The sequence below is a fragment of the Coloeus monedula genome (genome assembly GCF_965178545.1).
Source record: "Coloeus monedula genome assembly, chromosome: 26".
NCBI lineage: Eukaryota > Metazoa > Chordata > Aves > Passeriformes > Corvidae > Coloeus > Coloeus monedula.
In genome coordinates this window covers 4,587,177-4,607,129 of record NC_138806.1, presented here as the reverse complement: position 1 = coordinate 4,607,129, position 19,953 = coordinate 4,587,177, and the positions used below count along the sequence as shown (strand labels likewise).

The 19,953-nt window shown below is 57.4% G+C and overlaps 2 protein-coding genes across 2 annotated transcripts; one reads left to right on the top strand and one right to left on the bottom strand.

Moving 5' to 3' along the window:
- Positions 1-2,394: 2,394 nt before the first annotated feature.
- On the bottom strand, positions 2,395-5,550 carry LRRC3C (leucine rich repeat containing 3C). Its single transcript, XM_082297281.1, has 2 exons — positions 5,466-5,550; positions 2,395-3,724 (listed from the first exon to the last, which is right to left on the bottom strand). Exon 2 carries the CDS (start codon positions 3,668-3,670, stop codon positions 2,873-2,875), a length of 798 nt encoding a protein of 265 aa, XP_082153407.1. The 5' UTR covers positions 3,671-3,724; positions 5,466-5,550; the 3' UTR covers positions 2,395-2,872.
- A 3,360-nt stretch (positions 5,551-8,910) lies between these two features.
- On the top strand, positions 8,911-19,589 carry ORMDL3 (ORMDL sphingolipid biosynthesis regulator 3). Its single transcript, XM_082297297.1, has 5 exons — positions 8,911-9,010; positions 12,962-13,162; positions 14,387-14,538; positions 14,657-19,397; positions 19,474-19,589. Exons 2-4 carry the CDS (start codon positions 12,989-12,991, stop codon positions 14,790-14,792), a joined length of 462 nt encoding a protein of 153 aa, XP_082153423.1. The 5' UTR covers positions 8,911-9,010; positions 12,962-12,988; the 3' UTR covers positions 14,793-19,397; positions 19,474-19,589.
- Positions 19,590-19,953: the final 364 nt, after the last annotated feature.

The window sequence follows — 19,953 nt, the reverse complement described above, 5'->3', positions numbered from 1 at the left end:
GAAATAGCCCCATAAACCCATTTTTCTGTTCTTCCCCGTTCCCTGTCACACCTGATTAAATATCTAGCAGTACTGACAGCATAAGTCCAACACAATTCCGTCCATCTATTTGTTAGACTTCTTATGTTTTTATCCCCCTGTACACCCACACAGGCCAGTCACTGGCTGTTCCACATCCAGACAAACTCCTGGAATCCACTTCCTTTCCCCCGTGCTCATCCGTGCGGGCTCTAATGAGCCTGATGGTTTCCATCCAAATAATTGCACAGACAGGATCCAGAGCAGGGCTGACCCCGGGGGACTCAGCATCATCCAGCCCCATGCAAGGGGACACCGGCAGGACTCCAGGGAGCCACGGCCCCACGGACAGGGTGGCAGCTGGGGCCACGTGTCCTGCGTGTCCCCCAGCCCTCCCCAGATGCTCCGGGAGCCTCGGGAGGAGAATCCCCAGGGAGTGACCAGAGCGGGGGACAGCAGCCATCTGCTCCAGAGCCCGGGGTCTGCGTCTGGAGACAGCCGAGTGACAAATAAGGTTAATGTCCCACGAGCGGGAACTGTCACTCTGCGTTAGGGCCCGGTTTTCACCTTCCATGGCACAAGACTCCAGCACGGATCACGCGGGGAGAGGCGCTGGAAAACCGGGACCGGGCTGTGACCGGAGAGGCCTCGTGTGGGGACCGGTGGGACCGTGGTGTTGGAAGGGTTTGTCCCTCCCGGCCGTCATGGTCCTGCCCGTGCGCCACGCGATGCCCGGGCTGCTCCGGTGGGGACGGGAGGGCAGAGGAGCGGAGCAGAGCCCTGGGAAACCACGCCACGGGGTCCTGGGTGACGCGGGGACCGTGCCAGTGACCTGAGCCGATCCGCGGGTGTTCATTATTGAAGGCTGGGGCAGGGTTACCGGAGGGACGGGTGTCCTGTTTCTGCAAGTGCCTGCCCACAAGGACATCGGCTGTCACGGGCACCTCCGTCCTTCCTTTGCAGGCACAACGTCACCAGGGCCCTGTGACCCACAAACACACACACACCAGTACACGCCGGCCACCGGCTCCAAAGTAAAAGCCAATTTTATTGTCGTATAAAGTAAGAACTAAAAGGTCCCTTAACCCAAACACGGATGGGTCGGGTGATCCCGGCACCTCCCGCGCTGCGGGCACAAGCGGTGGCCTGGGGGGAGCAGCCTGGGGGGGTTCAGTCGGGTCGCCCCCAGCCCCTTTTCTCCTCAGGCTGTTGTAGAGGGGGAAGGAGCTGCCGTGGGGCTGTGGGGACGCCCGGTTGGGAGCTGGGGCCCAGGTGTTTGTGCGTTGCAGAGCTCCTGCTCTGTGCTGGAATCAGGCACTTGTGGAAGGGCACGGGCCCCGCTCCTGGCCAGCTCTGTCCCACGGCTCCCACCGGCACCGGGGCACGAGGGCAGCAGCAGCAGCCGGGCCAGAGCCCTGCCTGCACCCAAACACACCGCCCACACCAGGGGCTGAGGCTGGGCCTGGCAACAAGCCAGCTCTGGCTCGGTACAGAGGAGGTTCAAGCAGCTTTGGTTGGCGGTCTTGGTGAATTAAGGCAATTCAGCATTGGTTGGTTTAAAAAAAGGCCAAAACCAGCAAAACCAGATGTCCTGGAGGCCAGACATGCAGGTGGAAGAGTCTGGGGCTGCTCTGGCTTTGCTCTGAGTTGCCACTTGAACCCTGCACACCCAAAGGTGGGCACTGACCTTGCCTGTGCCAGCCCTGTGCCCAGCATCACCTCCACCACTGCCACCAGGAACCTGCAGCCCAATACTGAAAGTGTCAAAAAGGGACTTTTGGACATTTTTAGGGGAGATTCAGGCTCCTGACAGCAGTGCGGGAGTGGGGAGAGGACAGAGGAGCCGTGGCAGCTCCCTCCATCCTGCTTCCCATCACAGTGACCGGTCAGCAGCTTGTGAGGTGGGAGCTCCCCTCCGGCAGTGACAGGAGCAATGGCAAAGGGTGCTGCAAACACCCTCCCACATGGTCCCCGAGAGCACCAAGGGGAAACCCGCTTCCCCAACATCCCAGCAGGGCTGGACCCACTGCCAGGACCCCCAGCTGCCCCTCCATCAGCACCTACATCCCTTGTCAGCCCCAAAGGGCTCTGCCCCAGGGAGTTCATTCCCTGATTGGTTCTAATTCCCCACACTCAGAGGGGAAAGGCCCTGGGTTTGCCCATCAGTGACCCCATCTCTGAGTGGAGACCCCCACACCCCTTGCCCCACCTGGCCTGAGAGTGCTGGGAAAGGAGCAGGGAGATGAAACAGGAGATGGAGTGGCACCAACCAGTGCGTCCCCACCTCCTGCCCCACCTCTTGGTCCTACTGGCTGGGCTTGAAGCCCATGACCCTCCAGGGCCAGTGACCTGGCAGGGCACTGGCCTTGCACCCGTACTGCTCCTTCCCACTTATCTCTCAGCAGGGAGCCAGGCACAGACTGTCCTGGGCTACCAGACCATCCCTTGGGCAGCCAAGGGGGAGCAGGGGAGAGATGAAAACACCGATTCCATTAATACCCCAAGGGATCTCTGCAAAGGAAATATAAAAAGTTTTAGATGAAGTCCAAATGTCCAGGTCAGTTGGAGCAATGGCCACATGCCAGGGGGATGCTCCAGCTCGCTCCAGTCATCCATAACTTGGGAGGATGCTGCAGATCCTCCATGCTCATGGCTGATATCCATCCCTGACCTCAGCCACCAGAGCCAGGGACTCATCAGCTGTGGCTGCTGCTGCCAGCGGGAGAACAGAACAAATCCATGAGTATCTCTGTGAGATGCTGGTGGCTGGTGACAGCTTCTGCAGCCGTGGCGAGCCCCTGGAGCGGCAGGTCTCCAGCTCCACACGTCCCCATGTCCTGAAGGATGCTGGTGCTCACACCACAGTGCTGATGGTGGATGACTCCTCCGATCGCCGCTGCTTGCTGGGCAGTGACTTGAGATATTCCAGGTGCCGCCGGGCATCCTCCTGGTTCTGCCGCACGTAGTAGACCAGGTAGGAGATCACCATGGCGAACCAGCCAAACATGGTGACCAGCATGGCAATGTCCGTGGTCTTCTTGTACACATTGCAGAAGTCTGTGTCGGCAATGACCTGCAGGAAAGCTTTGCCGACGTGCTCCTCCTGCGTGGAGGAGTCGCACATGATGCCCCCTGAGGAGTCAGCCGCCAGCTCCACTGCGCGGATCAGCTCCTGCAGCCGACAGTCACACAGCCACGGGTTGTTGGACAGGTTCACCTTGGCTTTCAGGTTGCTAAAGGCATCTTTGCTGACCGACACCAGCCTGTTGGAAGACAAGTCCAGAGAGCGCAGGTGCTCTGCCAGGCCCTGGAAAGCCCCACTTTCAACTCTGGCAATGGCATTGTGGGACAGATCCAGCTCCAGCAGGAGTGGCAGGTCCCGGAAGGCATCGCGAGGCAGGAAGGGGATTTGGTTGAAGTCCAGGTAGAGCTTGTTGGTGTCATTGGGGATGTCTCTGGGGACCTCGGTCAGCTGAGCGTTGCTGCAGCGAAAGGTCTTCAGCCCCTCCTCTTCTGAGGGGTAACAGCCCTTGGGGAAGGCAGCAGCTGGGTGGAGGCAGGAGCCCAGGAGGAAGAGGAGGAGGAGGAAGAGGTTCTGCAGGAGCAGTCCCATGGTGATGGGGCAGAGGAGAACCCTCTGTGCTGCACTCATGGTCCTATGCTGCTTTCCTCACGGCCACAGTGGCTTCAGCTGAAGTCGGCACATCTGAGACAGGGACAACAAGGGGACAGTGTCAGGCCAGGGGGGACAGGGGCAGAACTGTCACTGCGCTGGCTGTGAGCACCACACCTGACCCCAACCATGAAGCAGGGACAGGGATGGGGGCCGGGACAGCCGTCACGACTCACGCTTTCCCCCATGCCCGGCCATCACCTCGCTCCAGGCTCCTGCGTGCCAGGATCAGGCCCCAGGGGCTGGGCACGTCTCCTGCGCCGGCAGCTGGGTTGTAACAACCGGAGATGCTCGGGTTGAGCCAGAGGCGGGGTGAGCTCCCGCCCTGCCAAGGTCACGGCGCCACGATCGCTGCTCGCAGCAGGCCAATGCATCCTGCGGCGGCCGGAGGACGCACCAGAGCGAGCCCCGGCTCCGGGCGAGCGGCCGCTGCAGGCGGCCCCCGGGGAATGCCAGGGAAAACATGTGCAAGCAGCGGCTCAGCAGGTTCCTGCTCCCGGCTCCGCTCTCCGGGAGCGCCCGGGGCACACGCGGACACGCGGCGGGTTTTCTCCTTTCGAGGGGACCGGCACAGGTGGGCGCTGGGTGCTGCCGTGCTCTGCCCACTGCCACCCCACCGTGGGGTTGGGCTGCTCACACTACCCCGTAACCATGGGCCCCATCCAGCCCTTGATTCCGGAGGGGAAAAGCGTCAGCAGGAAAGAAACAAAAACAGAAAAAGGAAATTCACTGGAGCTGAGCGTGCAACGAGTTCCCAGGGTGGTGGCAGCAGATAAGGGCCGTGTCTGAGCGCTGCGAGCGCTGCGAGCGCTGCCCGGCTCTCCCAGCCCTGGGTCCCACCATGTCCAGGAGTCCCAGCTCGTCCCTGTGCCGGCCGTGGCAGCGGAGCTCTGGAGGCAGGATCCAGGTGTTCTCCCACCATCCCATAATCAAAGCCACTGGGGCTGCCAGGCGCCTGTGTCACCCGGTCAGGCAGAGCTCAGTGCTGCGGGAGCCCTGAGCTATGCCATCAGCAATGCTGCCTGCTGGTCCCACTGCTCCCCGGAGCACCCCAACACCGGCAAACCCGCTGACTGGGGCTCCTTGGTATGGTGCAGAGGCACAGGCAAGCGAGCACCCCGAGTGCTGGGCGCTGTCACATAGCCCTGCCACGCCAAAACACCCCAAGGTCACACCTGTGCAGAACTGACCCCTGCACTGCCGGAGCCCCAGGATCCAGGAGGGTCCTGAGAGGGAACCAGAGTTCAGGGCACACCAAGGGCACCGGGACCCTGGAGCCCCACACTGCACCACTCCCCAAGTCTTCCAGAGGTAACCTGGGACAAACACAGCCCCTTGGTACCCTCTTCCCGCTGCCCGGGAAACCACCGGCGTGAGCCGGGACCCGGTGTCCCGGGAGGGGGCTGCTTCGTCCACGGGACCGGGACACCCCTGCGGGTGGGATGCGGACCAGACACGGCAGCGACGACAGCGAGCCAGCCCCTGTCCCACCGCGGGTCTCCCAGCCCGCAGCAGGGCGCGGGGGTCCCCAGCCCGACCGCGGGGGTCGCCGCCAGCCCCAGGAAATGCGGTTGAGGAGCCGGGGGCGGTGCGAACGCGAGGACCCTCCGTGCGCCTGGGGATGCCCGGGGATCCCCCCGGCCCGCTCGGCACCGGGGGCGTCGCAGGCGAGGGAAGCCCCGGTGCTTTCCCGGGGGAAGCTCCGCTCTGCGCAGCTCTGCCGACCCTCCCCTCCCCGCCTCCCGCCCCGCCGGAGGTGCAGTTGAGGACTCACCTGCCTGTGCAGCCCCCGGCGGCGGAGCGGCCCCGCGCCCCGGGCCGGAGCGGCCGCGCCCCGCGCAGCGCGGCGGCCCCGGAGCCGGCGGCGGCGGCGGGGCCGGTGGGCGGGATCCTCCGCCCGGGCCTCCCCGGGGCTCCCCGCCCCCGGCCCGCCCCGCCGGGGGGGCCGTGCAGTGCCGAGCACCGCCGGCCCCCTGCCCGAAGCCTTCTCAGCTCCTCTCCCTACGGGAGAAGCGCTGCCCCGGGTCCTCAGACCGGGATGGGTGGGAAGACACCGGAGAGACCCGGCGAGGAGCTGCCGGGACCTCCGATCCCGGGGCAGCTGGTGCCAGCGCGTCCCGGGGCACTCCATGGCCTCCGCCCTGCCGCGTCCCCGCCGAACTCCGGTGGGAGCCCTCCCGGCTCCCCGGGCCCTCGGCGCCCCCCGGTGCTGCCCCCGCAACCCCCCAGGAATCCCCTCATCCCCTCCCCAGCTCTTCCGGGGGGAGTAGGACACCCCTACTCCCACTCCGGCGGGGTCACGGTGCCCCCCCCCCCGTCCTGTACCGGCATCGCTTACTCGGGGAAACCCGACCCGCAGCGGCGGCACCAGGCGGGGTGAGATCCAGGGGGGCCGGAGTGGGTCCCCAGCCCAGCCTCCCGCTTCCCGGGCCGGGGATCGCCGGGCTGGGCTGCGGCTCGAGGTCTCGCCGCCCCGGGGCACCGGCGAGGCTGGCTCAGGACCATGGAGAGCGGCCGCCGTTACCGGGCCCCGGGGCGGCGGGGAGGGACGCGGCTCCCGCTGCCCCAGCCCCGGATCTCCGCGGCGGGACAGCCCGGCCCCGGGCACTGACGTTCTCCCGCTGCTGCGGGAGGATAAACCGGTTAGGAGGCGCCTGGCCTGGATCTCGCCTCAATTAGGAAAAGGGAACCTGACGGCAGCCAGACACGGCCACGGACAGATGCTCCCCAGAGACCCCCGCACTCCCCGGAGCCCCCTGCGCACCGCCGGGGCCCGGCCATTGCTGGGTCTGGAAGTGCTCTAAGAACGTGTGGATGTGGCACCTGGGGACATAGTTTAGTGGTGAAGGTGACAGTGCTTGGTTACTGGTTGGAGTCGATGATCTTAGAGGTCTTTTCGATGTTTCCAGGACCGGAGCCAAGCCCGACGCCGGACCGATGCCGGAGTCACCGGGCAGGGTTGTCCCGGGACACGGCCGGGAGGCTGGCAAGCAGCAGCCGGCAGCCACAGTTGGTACTCTCGAGCACTTCTCTGGCATCTCCCCCTTCGGCCAGGAATCGGAGCAGCCCCGTGCTGCCCATCACCATTCCCAGTGCTGCGGGGAGCTGTGCACGCAGCGGGAGCAGGGATGGGCATGTTGGGATGTGGCTGCTCCGATGACACAGCCACCCGCCGCGGGACGGGGCCGAGGGGCCAAGGTGACAGGCAGGTGCACGGGGGGATTGAGCTGGGACCCAGAGAGGTGGCGGGTGATCCCGGCAGAGGGCACAGATCCGGGAGCGGGAGCAGCCCCAGGGCTGCACCCCACGGGGCTCCCACGTGGAGGACACGGCACCCACCAGCCCAAAACCTGCAGTGCAGCACGACCCACGCGGACCCTTCCCACCGCAGGATGGCTAAAAATAGCTGGCACCGGCTTCTCGCTGCCACCACGGAGCTAAATATAACCGGCATCGACCGGGCAGCGGGACCGGCAGCCAGCAGAGTGGGTGGGAGCTGAGCACGACCCGGTGCCGGGAGAGGCTGGGAGCGAGCGAGGCCTAGGAATCCACACGGGAACGGCCCCCCTGGGCACGGGGTGAACGCGGGTGCAGCTGCCGGTGAGCGGATGGGGCCGGATCCCCCCAGGGAACTCCCCGCCCCCAGTGCCGGTGTTCCCTGGGCGGGTGAGCGCGCTTTGGGGAGCCCAGGGAGCGGGTCGGGTCCCCCCCGCGCTCCACCGGCAGCGGCGGCTGCTGCATCACGGAGAGGGATGAATATTTATGGGCGTTTAAAAATAGCTGCTGCATTGTGCTTCCCCCTCACGTGCGGAACCAGCGGGGTGCGGGGAAGCTGCTAAATTAGATGTCACCGCGCAGGGAGCTGCTCAGTCAGGCAGGAGCAGGATAAAAATAGAGCCTGCTGTGCGTGCGTGGATCTCCTGCAAAGCAGGACCGGATCCCGTGGGATCCCCCGCCTCCGCACGCCGGCATCCCCGCACCGCGCCCTGCCAAGAGGTCACCGCAGAGGAGCCGGGCAGGGACAACGCGGTTCCACAGGGTGGCAATCAGCGGCCTTTCATCTGCTTTACCCCACATGTGCGTCTCTCCGTGTCCAAAGCCCTCTGGAAGCAGACACTGCTGAGCTCTGGATCCGGCAAGTGCCCCCGTGCCCTGCCAGCAACACGGTGCCAGCCTGTGACACCCAGGCAGCCCCGGCCCTGGCAGCCCGCGGGGTCTCTGCGCCCTCGCCGTGCCCAGTCAAGATGTGCGGCTGGAGCCAAGGCCGGATGGATGCAGAGAGGGTCAGGACACAGAGCTCAGAGTGGAGGCACAGGGGCACTCAGGGAACCTCGACGTCGCTGTGACTCCACCTGGGCCAACACCAAAACCCACCGCGGGCTGTGGCGAGCGGAAGTGTCTGTGCCAGGTCGGGGGACTGCGAATGGCACCGGCAGAGCCACATGTGCGCCGCGGGCAGCCGGGAGCGCCGCGCCCGGGCTCCGCACACAGCCAGGGGCTCTGCTCGTCTCCGGGCAGGGGGTTTGCAGCCCAAAGTGGCTCCGGCGCTGCCCCTCCGCTGCTGGAAGAGCCGGCAGCAGGCACACACAGAGCCCTGCACAGATGGCTGCGGCACCCGTGGGCCGTGCCAGCCCCACGCGATGAGCTTTGATGGTTGTGCAAACAAAAGCGGAGCCAGATGGTCTCCCCCCGCGCTCCAGCGCTGGAATCCTGCGCTCGCTCCCAGCCCCGACCTTGGCAGGGTGTCCTGCAGCGCTGCCGGCTTGCCCGGGCTGTCTGCACAATGCTGCTGATGGGATTTTCACGGTATCACGGAATCAGAATGGTTTGGGTGGGAAGGGACTTTAAAAATCAACCAGTCCCACCCCCTGCCATGGGCAGGGACATATTCCACTCTCCCAGGTTGCTCCAAGCCCCGTCCAACCAGGCCTCGAACACTCCCAGGGATGGGGCAGCCACAGCTCCTTAGGGAAGCTGCCCCAGTGTTCCCCACCCTCGGATTTCCCCTGGGAAAGAGAGGCGCGGGGAGGGTTGGGGGGCAGCCCAACCTCCCCGGGCAGGCTGGACGCACCCCACCGGGTCTGGGGTTCTCTGTGTGCGGAGCGGGGGTTGGTGGAGCCCCCGATCCCCTTCCCGGAGCCGCTCCCGCCGGTTCCCATGGCGGCTCCGCCTCTCCCGGTGCTGCCGGACTACAGCTCCCGGCGTGCCGCGGTGGGGCGGGCCGAGGGGCCGCCGGGAGCGCACCGGGAGTGCACCGGGAGCGCGGCGGAGCGATCGCCGGCCCTGCCGAGTCGAGCCGGGCCGGACCGGGCGGGAGCGGTGAGTGCGGTCCGGGGGCGTGGGGCGGGACCGGGGGGCTCAGCCCTCCCAGGGGGCGGCGGCGGCCGAGCCCCGCGGCGGGGCCAGGGGAAGGTGCCTCGCATGGGCCCGGCCCGAAAGGAAAGCACCCCAAAAGAGAGAAGCGGGTGCTGGGATGGAGCTGGGAAGCGGCGGGGTGGGAGTGGGGGGTCCCAGTTAGGTCGTGCGGGTCCCCACGGGGGGGTCGCGCTGTGCAGAGCCCGGCCGGGAGCGGGTCCTGCCCCGGCCTCCCAGGACACCGTCCCGTCCCGGGTAAACGGGGAGGAAAGTAGGGTCTGGGACCCCATGTGCGCCCGGAGGAGCCCAGCCTCGGCCTTTCTTTCGTGTCCAAGATTTCCCGTTAAATCCATGAGGAAAGGCCGAGGGGGCAGGACCCCCGCACTCAGCCGGGGCGGCTCACGTGTGTCCTCGTCCCCGTGTTCTCCGTGTCCCCTCCGGGACTCTGGCAGCCCCGGGCCCCCCGAGGAGGAACCGGGCAGCGCTGGGGCTCAGACATGTCCAACACGGCTCCGGGCTGGACAGACACGGAGCGTTGTGGTCCCAGTCTCACCCAGCACCTGCCTCCCAGCACAGCCCAGTTCACCAGGGTCCCCCATGTCCTCCGTGCTCTGGTTCATCCGTTGCCATCGGCAAAGAAGGGTTTAAAGGATTTGTTTGGGCGGTGGCAGCTGTTGCTGCCAGAGATTTGGATCTGTGTGGGATCTTCATCACCTGCAGTCTGGGAACACTCAAGATCAAGATAAGCACCTGAGCCCTCCTTCTCTCACCAGCCCTCTCTCACCAGCCCAGTGAAGATCCTGCAGTGGGGTGCCAGGATCGGAGCATGATCCTGCAATCCCTGGGGAAGGGTGACGGCACTGCCAAATCATAGGATCATTTATTTAGGTTGGAAAAAGCCTTTAAGATCATCAAGTTCAAGCGTTAAGCAAGGGTACAGGAGCAGATGGTGGTCACACTCTTCTGGGGACAAAGGTGAGGAAGGAGCTGCCCCTGGACAGGCAGCAGGACAGGCAGGATGAGGCAGAGGGAGGGCTCAGCTCCACCGCCACATTGTGCCCTTTGCTACTGGCCACAGTTCCGACTTTTCCCCTCCTTGGATGGCCACTGTCCAATGTCAGCACAGCCCTGACCTTCACCCTCAGCCTGGTGCAACATTCAGGCTTTTCTGTCCCAAAAAAGAGTGGGAAAGCAGAGCCTGGCAGCAGCTGCTCTGGGAAGCGGGGTGCTGGAGTCCTTCCCATGGTGGGCTGTGCCTTGCTGTCCTGCAGGTGAACAAATCCTGGTGTGGAATTAGAAAGCAAACATGGGATGTGGGATGAGGGTAGAGACAGAGCTCTGGGAACTCGTGTGCCCTCAGCCAGGCTTGTGCAATCCAAAATTCAAGAGAGCTGGGCCAAGGGCTGCACAGCCCAGAGCAGAGCTGGTGAAATATTTAAGGTGGGGAAGGACAGAGTTGGAGACATGGAATCACCCTCATTGCAGCAATGTCTGTTTCTCCTGCAAGAATGAATTAACCTCTCGTATGTTGCAGCATCCCACCCCTCTAATTCTTAATTTTACAAGGAAGGGAAACTGAGGCACAGGAAGGAGAATTGTTTCACATACAGCTTCCAAATTGGGCCCTTTCCCACCCAGCTGTGGGTCTGCAACTGCCCTCGTTTGCAGAGGAGACCAAGTCCACGCTGCTCCTTAGTTTTTGGAAGTTACACTCACGGTTGGAAATTCCACAGCACCGGCCATGTGCACCTCTGGCTGCAGGGAGCTTCCACAGTCTCTGGATAACGATGTCACTTCAGGAAAGGTTCCTGGAGAGAAGTTTTTTAAGGCCTCCAGCGAGAGCAAGGATCCCTTTCTGTGGACAGTCCCTTCCCACTTCCCCCCCCCTGCACCCCCGCGTCGCTCCAAGACCCAGCCATGTGGTTTGTCCTGCTGCACAGCTGGAACCCCACAGGCACAGCTCTCTGTGGAGCATCCGACTGTTCCTCACGCCTGTCTCCAGCCTCCTCCAGACTAAACAAACCCGTTTCCTTCCAGCTGTCCTTGCAGGTCATGTTTTTCCTACACCTCTGCTCATTTTCTCCAGCTCCTCCCAGGACTGGACACTGTTCACCCAACATCCAGGAGAACTATTTCCCATGTCTGGCTCTCAGCACGCCTGTTTACACATTCCATAGGGTGTTTTGCTTTTTGTTGTTGTAACAATCTGACTTCTTTTGACTCATTTATGCTTCACCCCAACCCCCAGTTTTCCTTCTGAGAGCGCTTGGGAATTGCAGCAGGTTTAGGACAGAGCTGCTCCCCCTGCCAGGGGTGAAGTGCTGAGCTCTGGCTCCCAGTCCTGTTTCCAGACCAAACTTTGGGCTTTTCTCTGGAATATCCACAAGCTGGTGAGCTGGAGGGTGGGCAGCAAGGGAGTTGAGCACCCCGCAGACCTGCAGCCTCTTTCCTGGAAACAAAATCCTTCTTCAGGTATGAGCTCCCTGATAGAGGAAGGTGAGGATCTGCAGCAACAACCGCCTGTGTGGATGGAAGAGGTTTGCAAGTTACTTGGAGCATTCCAAGAGCTGTGGAGCAGAGGCTGGCTGTGAGTCCCAGCCCTGGGCAGGAGCGGGGATGGAGTCAGCTCCTGAAGCAAGCCAGGCCCAGTGCTCCACGAGGGAGCTGGGAACAGCTGGCAGTGAGGAGAGTGGGATGTTGGATCTGGCTCGGGCTTGCCTCCGGAGAGCTGGAGGGAACAGCAACACAGCTTCCAGCTGTGGGAAGCAACAGCAAAGCCACGAGGCCAGACATCAGGAAACAGCCCTCACCGTGGGGTCCTGTAGCCAAGGAGGATGAACTGGATCATCTCATCAAACTCCGCTTCCATGGGACACAAAGATGATTTTACATAAGAATTTCCCTGATCTTGGTGTGAAGACACTCAGCTTTACAGTGAGTTTAGTTTGTGCTGTTTCCTGTAATCCCTGGATACCAGTGAGCCAGAGCTCTCCTGCTCCCAGCCAGCCTGGGAGCTGACCGATACCTGCTGCCACTGGCACTGTGTCAGTCCAAAAAGCCACTTGATACCTTCACTGTCTCAGGGGCACCACTCCAAGGACTTGCTCTGAGAGGGTGACACTCTCTTGTTTCCTCTCCTTCCTGGCATTGTCCAGAAAACCATCTTTGTGCTCCTCCTACGTGGCAGCTGTTCTTTCCAGGTAGGGGAAGGGCCAACTCCTCCACAGCTCTTCCTCCTGAAACATCCTCCCAAGGCACTTTGCCCTGTTATCTCTCCCTTTTTGCTTTTTACGTTCTTCAAGAAGAATTTCATTCCTTCCCTGGGGGGCAATTTTTTTTTTTGTTCCTCTTTTTTTCCCCTCTGTAAGTCTTACATCTGAAGGCAAAACACATGAGCCAGAGCAGACCAGCAAACCTGCCGAGCTGTGCAGAACCCTGTTAATGTAGTTAAATTAATTAGGAAATCTGTTGATACAGAGCCTTTCCTCTGCAAATACTGTGTTCCCTTCCCAAGTTTAAGGCATGCTAACTCCATAAACATGCAGGAAGCTTCCTGTGCTGTGTGTTTCCATGATTAACAGTGTAATGAGGATTTAAAAGTGCTTAAAAGTATTGGTTTGAGTTTTGTCAGGCAGTCGTGGGATTGAACCTCAACACCTCGGCTCCAGGAAAACATCTCAAATCACAAGTAGCTTCTGTCACAGACAAGCTTCCCACACATAATTCCCAAATCTCAACCACTCCCGGAGTTAGCGACGTCAGCTCTAAGAATGGCAATAACGAGGGGCAGAGGAGGGAACTGACTTGGGATTTTTATAGCAAACAGCAGATTTTGGGTTTGCTTGACAACCAGCCGGTGCTCAGCCCCGCTGAGCAGTTTGGATCCAGGCTCTGACCTCAGTGTTTCTGTTCCAGGGGCTCCCATCAGCCACGAGAGCCAGGATGAACGTGGGAACGGCACACAGCGAGGTGAACCCCAACACCCGAGTCATGAACAGCCGCGGCATCTGGCTGTCCTACGTGCTGGGCATCGGGCTGCTGCACGTCGTGCTCCTGAGCATCCCCTTCTTCAGCGTCCCTGTGGTCTGGACTCTCACCAACATCATCCACAACCTGGTAAGGGAGCGGCGTGACCTGGGGCACCTAAGGGGAACCTTGGCCCAGCTGTTCCTCTGAGCAATCTGCTGAGATTCCTGTTGAAACAATTCTTTTGTGTTTCCAAAGATGCTGGGTGAGTTGCTCAACCTCCAGCCCTCAGCCTGTACTGGTGCCTCTGGGTCATGGATTTAAATCCAGCCCAGGTACAGGTGAGGCAGCAACAGCTGGTGAGGCTGCTCAGAAGGAACATGAATTCGTTTCCTGCAGGGCAAGTCCTTTGTCGTGTCCCGTTCCCAAAGGGGTCTGTGACAGGCCCCAGATATTGGCAAGACATCGCTAGGGTTGGTAAAACCTGAATTGGCTTCATGAGAGTTAAGGAAAAACAGTATTAACTCCCAGATTTTGTTCTGCTTAAAGTAAAAGATTGGTCCAGGAACTGATTCCTCCCTCTAAAGATCAAATCTCCACACAGGTCCCCTTGGGCACAGGGGACAAAAAACTTCAGGGATGGAGCAACTGCTTGTGTATCTTTTATTTTAAATAATATCTTACCCTGGGAATATTCCAGAGACAAAAATGACAGGGATTGAGGACCCTCATGATAAGTTATTACCAGTGAGGGATAAAAACCTCCACAAACGCCCAAAGTGGAGCTGCTCAGGGGATAAAAAGCTCCACAAACCCTCAAACTGGAGCTGCTCAGGGGATAAAAACAACCACAAACCCCCAGACTGGAGTTGCTCAGCGCTCAGCTCATGAGCCGCCGGCTTCTCATCCATCTTCCCTGCAGCTTTAAATTCCGGGGACAAAAAGGAATTTAAAGGCCAGGAGTGGCTGTACTTTGGATCTGTGGTGTAGCCAGACTCTTTGTCTCTGACTTGTGTTCCCCTGGTAATCAGGGGGTGACAGACCTTCTCCCAGCATGTTTTCGGGGAGCGTTCCACCGTGCCGAAGCAGGCAGGCGCTAATCTCCCGATCGCAGAGATCCCAGGGCTGTAATCTTGCCACCACCTCCTTGGCTCACACCCAGGAGCCGAGCGAGAGGCTTGACATGGAGCAGCCGAGCTGCGCCGGCCTTTCCCAACTCTCCTTTCCCTGCTTCCCTGGCCGCTCCGGGTTTTCCAGCAGCGCCACATCCCTCTAGTGGAACGGCGCGGGGGTGCAAGCTCCCAGATCTGCTGCCCTGGATCTGGGGTTTTTGGGATGCGGGGCCCCGTGTGCCTCACGCTGTGTGTCCTGCAGAGCATGTACATCTTCCTGCACACCGTGAAGGGAACCCCCTTCGAGACCCCGGACCAGGGCAAGGCCCGGCTGCTCACGCACTGGGAGCAGATGGATTATGGAGTCCAGTTCACCGCTTCCCGCAAGTTCCTCACCATCATGCCCATCGTCCTGTGAGTATTCTGGGGTCGCTGAGCTGCCTCGTGTCCCAGTATCCATCAGTGCTCTGTCCCGGGAGACAAACACATGGAATGCCACAGCTTTCCCTCTGTTTCCACCCTCTCTTTCCAGGTATTTTCTAACCAGCTTTTACACCAAGTATGACCGGATACACTTCATCATCAACACCATCTCCCTCATGAGTGTCCTGATCCCCAAACTGCCTCAGTTCCACGGAGTTCGGATCTTTGGGATCAACAAGTACTGAGCGGCATGGCTGGAGCGGATGGCGGAGGAGCGGGGCAAAGGGAGGATTCCTTCTCTCCAGCCCCGTTTCCTCCTTCGCGCAGACTGGATGTGGTTTTGCAGCGGCTGTTTAAATGCAGATCCCAACAGACACATTCTGCATGCTGGATCCTCGTGCCCAATAAATCCAAACCAGCTCCAGAGTAGTTTAGTGCGGAACAGGACGCGCAACACCGGATTTCTCTTATCCCAGGGTCATCAGTAGATGCAAAACCACTGAGACTTTGAGGTACAAGGATGAATTCTGGGAAGAGTCTCATCTATTCCAGACATGGAATGACGAGGATAGGGATGAGGGGAAAAGCTTTTAGTGCTGGTACTATTGCTGTGGTAAATGCACTTTAAAATACATTTCCCTTCCTGAAGCTGGGTGCTTTGAGCAGAACATGGGGGAAATCCAAAGGGATACAGCCAGACTTTCCCAGGACTGGATTGTTTTGGGGTCTGATTTCCAGTTTTAGGTAGGAAGTGGGAGGGGGAAGTGAACAACAGATTTTTATTCTGCAATCGTTGACACTGCTGAGAAGGGAAGTTATTTTCCTAAAAACAGCCCAGGAGGGAATGACCTGCAGTTTGACAAAGCTTTTGGTTTCCTACAGCACCATCCGTGTGGTCCAGGGAAAAGGTGGATCGATCCTAAATTATGCCCATTATTTTCAGTTTATGCCTAAATCTGCCCAAGTAACTCCTCTCCCCACCCCAAACTGCTGTTTTTAAGTGCCCAGGGGCTCAGTGAGCATTTGGATCAAGGGCTGGGGACAGGTTCTTTATTAACCAACAACAAATGCCATGGAGCTCCTTGGAACATGGACATGAACAGGTGTGGGAGAGGCTGATGATGGACAGGTACAGGAGGAGGGCTGATTGCTCTAATCAAGCACTCAGCCATCCTTGATTTCATTGGAATTTGTCTCCTCACTTCAGCTCCTTGGTGGCTTAAGTGCATGTGACTGGGATTTACCAGTTCTCCATGGACTCAAGGGAAGCGAGGGTTGGATTTCTGGCTTACCTGGAAATCTGTCCCTCAGCTCCACGCCCAAGGGCTGCGTGAACAGCAGCACCAGCAGCAGATGAATTGACCAGCAGAAGGAGTCAATGGGTCACTGATAATAGATTATTTCACAGAGGAACAAAATTGAGTCTTTTCCCTCTAAAATTACCACCTAAATAAAGCAGGCTTAGGTTTCCTGGCTGAGACAACTTTTTACTGTTTTACTGAAAATCAGAATTACCTGGTTTTCCTTTGCGTTGTGTCCCAAATGGAATGGGTTTTCCCTCAGTCTTCCCCTGTAACCCCACGAAAACCTGTATTTTTGTTGTCTTAGTGCTTATAATGTCTCACCTTTTTTGACAATGGTATAAATCTTTTAAATCTGCTTTTTTTTCCCCTGCAGTAGCAAATCCAGCTTTAGAGTCCATGGTAGAGAGTGTTGAGGTTTTGGATGTTCTGAGCATAGGATATAGAAGGGGGAATTTCAGATCTGTTACTAGTCCATGCATAATTTTAGGCAAGTTGCTTTACTTCTCTCTCAGACTTCCTATGGGACTGCTACAGGGAAGGGAAAATACGGCGTGTACCTCAGAGGGCTGCTGGAATGCAGGGAGAATCATTCCCTAATATGTTTGAAAAGTGGAAATTCAAGTGAAAAGGAGGTTTTCAAGCAGGTAGAAGGAGAAGAGAGTTTGGCTGGAGACCCCAGAGTGTTGACAGATGTGCAGCTTCCTTGATGGGCAGGTTAAACCTTCAAACCCAGGACAGAAGAGCTGCTGCTTTAGCTGAGGTACTCTTTTACCCTTATCGGCTCTTTAAGCTACTAGACAATGATAATTGTGATCAAAATAGAGATATTTCATCAATCAGCTGGGAAATGACACAGACGTGAGCAGCATTCCTGCGGGAAAGGCCGCTCCAAGGGGGGCAGGTCCTGGCAGGGTGGCTGAGGCTGGACCTGAAATGCTGACTGTGGTGCTGAACAGACCTGAGTGTCTGCCCAGACACCACTTCCATCTCCAGGGGAAACGAAAGAAAACTAATTATTGTCTTAGAAAACATGGGGAAAACCATCTTTTTTGCAGCAGAAACAGTCTTTAGATGCTTTCAAACATTTCCTCACAGACAGACATATGCTGGGTATTTCTAAGCATATGCACATCACAGAACTGTAAATTTAGAATAATTATCAGTTGAAGGGATCGGCTTTTTTTGATACAACAATTCCCAGAGTCTCCTGGAAGGCATTAGGACAGCTGTAGCTTTGAACACATTACTTGTGCTGGTCACTGACACTATGGACATCTGACCCTGTTTCTTTAAATTAAAGATCAACTGAGATGCAGAATGGGATTATAAACTTTTCAAACAAGCAGGTTCTAAAGCCTAAAGCCCCAAACTTGTAATTAAGGCTTCGCCTAGCAACAAAAGTAAACTTTTTTTTTATTTCTCTCCTTCACACAAATGATCATAACAGTCGATGCTGGAGTCACGTGACACTACAGCACAGGTGTGGTGTTTTCCCATGGAATAACTGAGATTAACTTGGGCTTAGTGAATCCAATCAAGGGAAACATAAATGGAAACAGGAGACATATGGAAAGGAGAGAGTTGAAGAAAGATTTCACGTTCTGTTGTGGAGAGTTAAGTATCTATATATGATGAATAAGTGTTTGAACAATTACACATCGGGTAGAATCTTTCTGAAGATCCTGGCTTAAGGGTAGGTGTCAGGATCAATTTAAACTAAACTAAAACTAAAAAGCAGTAAGTTAATTGTAATTAAAGCACCATTCTTGGGTGTACCTGAGGCAGTCTGAAGTGAAAGGACAGCGTGGGCAGGCTGAGGGGTGGTCAGACGTGTTCTGGCAGGGGACAGATCAGGGGTGAAGCCACATTGTGGGAGGAGAAACAAAACGTGAGCAGAGCTCCTTCTTTGAGAGCGGAGTTTTCCCCAGGTGCCTGCATGGAGGAGATAACTGATCATTACTGATTTTAAATGGGGTTCTGATCACACCACACAGGTTTCCTCTCACATTTGTCCTGCATCATGATCAGGGCAAGTTCTCACCTGGAGAGATCAAATCTTCTGTGACAGAGAAACAATTCCTGGTAAGAAGGTACTTTTCTCTTTTGTTCTGCAATGAAGGAGAAAAGCTTTTGAAAGGCTGGAATGCTTCTCAGGAGCTGGCAGCAGCCTGTCCCATCTTGTACTGGGCAAAGCCTCCTCAGCCACTGTCAGCACTACGCATGTATCCACGGGGTACGGCAGCCCCTGCTCCAGGACACTCGGAAAACCAGCAAGTCCTCCCAGCCTGATGCTCCTGAATCAGCAATCCTGGCTTGGGAGTTGTTTCACAGAGCTACCAGGCTGGCAAACAGTCCAAACCTTTGCAGAAAAAAGCCTTTAAAATAAACTAGATGGAGGGCTATTTAATTCTTGAGTACTTTTACGTTTGAATTACTGTTCAATTTGGGGTTGTTTTTAGAAGCTCGGTACTGGCCCTCAAGGAGGGGACAGCAGTGGGTTAACACATTAATATTCCTCCTTGTGACTTATGTTGCTTTATCATTGCCTAGAATATCTTTTAAGCATGCGAGTGTTGGTGTGTCCATACCCTCCTTGGATCAGTTAAATTAGCTGAATTAGTTGGGAGGGTTTTTTAAAGGAATGTTCTGTACAAAGTTTTAGGGGTTTTTTTCCCAATAGCCTTCTTTTTGCTGTGGATACAGGAGTCTCATGTAGAGAACTTTCTAAAATAAAGTGTGAATATTTTTATTACTCCTTTGTACAGTATTCTAAGAGAGACTAATAAAAGTGAACTATTCAGGTAAAAACTTGCTCTTGCCTCCTGGAATCTTCACATGGATGGCTTTTGCTGTTAAACAAGCATGGCTATGAGTCCAGCAAACATGGAATGGCTTGGGTTGGAAGGCACCTTAAGGCTCATCCATTCCTGCCTCCTGCCATGGGCATGGACACCTTCCACTCTCCCAGGTTGCTTCAATCCCTGTCCAATCTCTCCTTGGACACTTCCAGAGATGGGGCAGCCACAGCTTCTCTGGATAACCTGTGCCAGGGCTTCACCCCCCTTTACAGGGAGGAATTTCTTGCCAATATCCCCTCTTGAGTCCATTTCTCCATCTGTAAAAGAAGGGCAACATTACATGGCTCTATAAAGTTGAATCATGCAAGGATGGAATGGTTTGCCTTGAAGGGACCTTTTAAAGCCCATGCAATCCCTTTTGCTGCCAGGGGTGGGGGCACCTTCCTGTCCAATCTGGTCTGGCATACTTCCAGCAGTGCACTCGCATCTCCTGTATCTGTAGAAGTTTGAGTTATCCACAGCCCCTATAACAGACTCCACTCAGTGACTAAAAGGAAGAGTGACGCAAGTAACGGCCAATTTGTGGAAGTGGAACACTGGTGATGAGGACGTAAAATTGCTGAAGTAACCTCACAGCTGGGAACAACTCCTGATAAGCTGCTGTGAACAGCCAGGGATCCTACAGCATGGATCAGGTCTAACACTCCCCCTGCCCAGGAGTTGCTTTGGGGAGCCCCCCGTGAGCAAGGTAAGAGAAATCAATTTACTTTTTGCCGTGGGTTTGTGGGGTTGCCAGCTGTGCAACTCACAGCTCCCATATTTAGCAAACAGTCCACATCGCTGAGCAGAAGGGAAGACTGAGAAGATTCTCCCCAGTCCTGCTGCTCTCCAGAGGTCACATCACCTCGCCAGCCCTGTGGTCTGCTCCACACACCTCCCACCCCACAAACAGGCAAGTGCATAATCCCAAAGCTTTGGGTACGGGAGAGGGTTGGTGGGAACTTTCTGTCAAGTGCTCATTTAGTTTTTCTCTCTTCTTGGACACTTCCAAGGGAATGAGTCCTGCAAGTGCTACTAACATTGAGCACACAAGGCTATTTGTCTTTGGAACGGTTTAAACTCAAAGAGGGCAAGGTTAGATGGGATATTGGCAAGAAATTCCTCCCTGTGAGGATGGTGAGACCCCAGAACAGGCTGCCCCATCCATGGAAGTGTCCATAACCAGGTTGGGCAGGGCTTGGAGCAACCTGGGATAGAGAAGGTGTCCCTGACCATGGCAAGGGGGAGAACAATATGAGCTTTAA